Below are 3,334 nucleotides of genomic sequence, written 5' to 3'. Positions count from 1 at the left end.
GCTATAACATAAATGCGGAACAAAATTGTATCATACACTATAGATCATATATATAGGATCTGGCACGAGTTGTCATATCATACCATATTTTATCAAACGAGTTCAGGAATTGTGTTAGTAAGCCAGCCTTTGACGAGCTTACTAACGAATTACCTGGACGAGTTTAATAAAACATGGTATGAAATGACAACGAGTGTCAGATCTTTTTTATTTCAAGCTTTTAAATTAGCGAATTAAATAAATATTTTCGCAAACCAAATGATAAATCCCGAAAGTTCTTTACATTTCGTGACGTCAATTTACGTTTCAACGTCATTTAAGCATACTGACAAAATGAGATTGGTCAATCAAACGATAACTATGCAAATGAAAACGCTTAAAAAGTATATTACACATGTGTAAGATAAACATATTCGTAATGGTTATATGACATGGGAAACAGGGTATGACATGTGATAAAATTTAATTCAAACTTGTTAAATCTATTTTGAGTCATATTTTTAAACATAGTTGCGCTTAAACTTATAAAATGCGTAATAGGATGAGTCATTGGGAATACATATGTTAAGTTGAATAGGTTTACAATGGACTTAAATTGGTACTAACAAGTCCAAGAGTAACATATCAACATACAACAGTATATCAGCACACTATTGAATTAGTCGTCTTACGCAGTTTATGTCAGACATACCAACTGTATCATGGAAAATTATTTCATGCATACCCATACAACTTTTCTTAGGTAATATTTAACATTGAGATTGCACTCGTACGATACATGGTAATATGCAAATATACACATATGATTATAAGCAGACACAGTATCACTTAAAGATTTTGATATCTAATAAAGTAAGTAGGCCGCCGGTAAGTTCAAGTGATCATACCTATAAGAAGTAAATGTATGCCTTTGATATTGGTTTTGGTAATAACGGTAACTTTGTTATTGTTCTTGGAATAAAAGGGAATCATTAAGTTACACTTAAAGAACACTACATTACATACAAATGTTAGTTTTAATTACAATCAGTGTGTTTGGTTTGTTTTAAAAGTAGATGAGGTAGAGGTACGCTTTCAAAACGTCAACAACAAAGCATTTGATGAATTTAAAGGTATAACAACAATGTCATTAAGCATTGAATATTGAATATCAATTTACAGTTTATGTCTGCAGGTGCAATAACCGGTTATTCGAGCATGTTGTGAGTGTGCAATTTAACCGGTCGGTTTCGCTGTTTGGTTTTGTTGTTGAAACATTAGGGCTTTTACTAGTGTGTTTGATTATATATTGATTGTTTGGATCTCGACTTAAACTATATTGTAATTTATCTTGTACACCAAATTTCTTTTAGGATACGCCGGATTATAAATAAAACAATTAAACAAAGTCTTTAAAACGGCAGGAAAAATGTTGCCATTGAACCACAAATCACTTTTACCAAAATTCGGTGTTTGTAAAATATATTTATGCTCTTTAATTATTGTATCTTGACATAAACAAACATGATTATTTATTTGTAGATGTAAAATAATTTTGCACTGTTATCAAACATCGCAAAGCAGACCAAGCGTGTTTATAAAGTCTTCAATAGATTTTGTTGACACTTGCATTTACACTCAAAACATAAGAACACGCCCACCAAAGAGAAGTTGAAATCAGTTGTACCTCTCCATAAAGTAGAACACTAAGTGCATTTGTCAAAAAATTAAAAAACTGATATTTCTTGCAAAATTAGTTGTAGAGCATATTCTTTCTACAGCACGATACTGGTTTTTAACATTTGTTGATGAAAAGGGAGAGCACATACGCAATTATTGTATTTGGCCTTAAACTTTAAACAATTCAACAATAATTGGGGGTAATCACGTGATTCATTAATCCAAGTTCACACCTCCGCTGTGTCTATGCTTCCACTCGCGGTCGATTTCATTTTGAAGGATGATCGCAAAAAGCTCCCACCTCTCCTCAAGAAGTTAACGCACAATATACTATCAAACCCCCTTCGAAATCCACGGCTAAGAATGCAATAGCAGATTGGATTCACTGCCGAGTTTGATAAACCGAGCAACATAACAAATGGATACACATTTGTAAGAATGCCATTATCAGCACCGATGCTTAAATTTGCATCGATCCAAAAGTATACAATATAATATGGGAGCCAACAAAGTCCAAATATCACTACTATGCAAATAAGCATCTTCACAGTTCTTCGCCGTTGCTTCAAAATTATGTTGTTACTTTTCTTTTGACACCCATTGCCCTCCATCAAAATCGAATTCCCAATCCAAAGAGTGTGACCAATCACCGAATATCCTATTGACATCATGGTTAGTGGCAAAACAAAAAATGCACAAAATATAAACCCGTTGAAAACATGTTTATCAGTTAGTGAACCCCAACTTTCTTGGCAAGTGACACTATCGAACAGTTCATATATGGTTATGGTTTTAACAGAGTTAACAATAAGCAGAGGACACATAGAGCCGAAAGACAGAAGCCATATTACAATAATCATGAACTTAACATTGTGTTTCGAGAATATTATCTTCGCTCGTAATGGCTTATAAATTGCGAAGCACCTACTGACACAAATAAACAAAAGCGACAAAACGCTAACAGCTACCGCCGTGCCTTGGCAAAATGGCGTTAATTTACACAATACTTGACCATAAATCCATTTCTTGTACACCGTACTTCCAAGAGTGACAGGTATGCAAACCAATATAACCAATATGTCACCAACTGTGAGGTTCAAAAGAAAGTAGTTCGTTAGCGTGCGCAGACTTTTGAACTTTATGATCGCGACGATAACAAATATATTGCCAAGGAGACCGACGATGAAGATGGCGCTATAGAGTACGATAAGAATGATGTTCACCACGCCAAGGTCAATGTAAATATCTAGTTCAATATTCGCAAAAAGTAGATCGACATCGGCAAGGCTATACACATCCGCATTTCGTCCGGATTCATTGCCGTACATCAAACTGATATCCATATAGTTTGGTGTTGGAACCTTCACTTGATGTTCAAGTTGATGTTCAATATGCGTTATATTCATTTTGTTGTTTAGCTATCATTCAGTCCTTGCAACATGCTTTTAACTTTTTTTCAAAGTCATTATATCAGTTTTATAGAATCTTTCAAACATCTGGAATGTAATTATTACTGCAAATGCATTACAGTTTTTCAAATGTATACATTTTATGTTTTCATATTCGATTGACCAACTCTGATCACATGTTACGGACTGTTATATCATTGTCAATATCACTATGAATGACGTTTTTATATTAAAACTGTCGTCTTTTTGTAAACAGAAAACGGTAA

At 33.8% G+C, this 3,334-nt stretch overlaps 1 protein-coding gene across 1 annotated transcript; it reads right to left on the bottom strand.

Annotated features, from left to right (window-relative positions):
- Positions 1 to 1,886: 1,886 nt before the first annotated feature.
- On the bottom strand, positions 1,887 to 3,065 carry LOC127869841 (orexin/Hypocretin receptor type 1-like). Its single transcript, XM_052412501.1, has 2 exons — positions 2,628 to 3,065; positions 1,887 to 2,222 (listed from the first exon to the last, which is right to left on the bottom strand). The coding sequence occupies exons 1-2, from the start codon at positions 3,063 to 3,065 to the stop codon at positions 1,887 to 1,889; spliced, it is 774 nt and encodes a 257-aa protein (XP_052268461.1).
- Positions 3,066 to 3,334: the final 269 nt, after the last annotated feature.

Source organism: Dreissena polymorpha, chromosome 2, assembly GCF_020536995.1.
Source record: "Dreissena polymorpha isolate Duluth1 chromosome 2, UMN_Dpol_1.0, whole genome shotgun sequence".
Taxonomy (NCBI): Eukaryota; Metazoa; Mollusca; class Bivalvia; order Myida; family Dreissenidae; genus Dreissena; species Dreissena polymorpha.
The sequence above is the reverse complement of the archived record's forward strand: the minus strand, read 5'-3'. Positions and strand labels throughout refer to the sequence as shown.

Bases quoted from the DNA above. Each gene is read 5' to 3' on its own strand.
- LOC127869841 (XM_052412501.1), bottom strand. From the start codon at position 3,065: ATGAATATAACGCATATTGAACATCAACTTGAACATCAAGTGAAGGTT. The intron at 2,223-2,627 runs GTAGCTGTTAGC...ATAATTTTGAAG, and splicing joins CATTTTGCCAAGGCACGGCG to CAACGGCGAAGAACTGTGAA.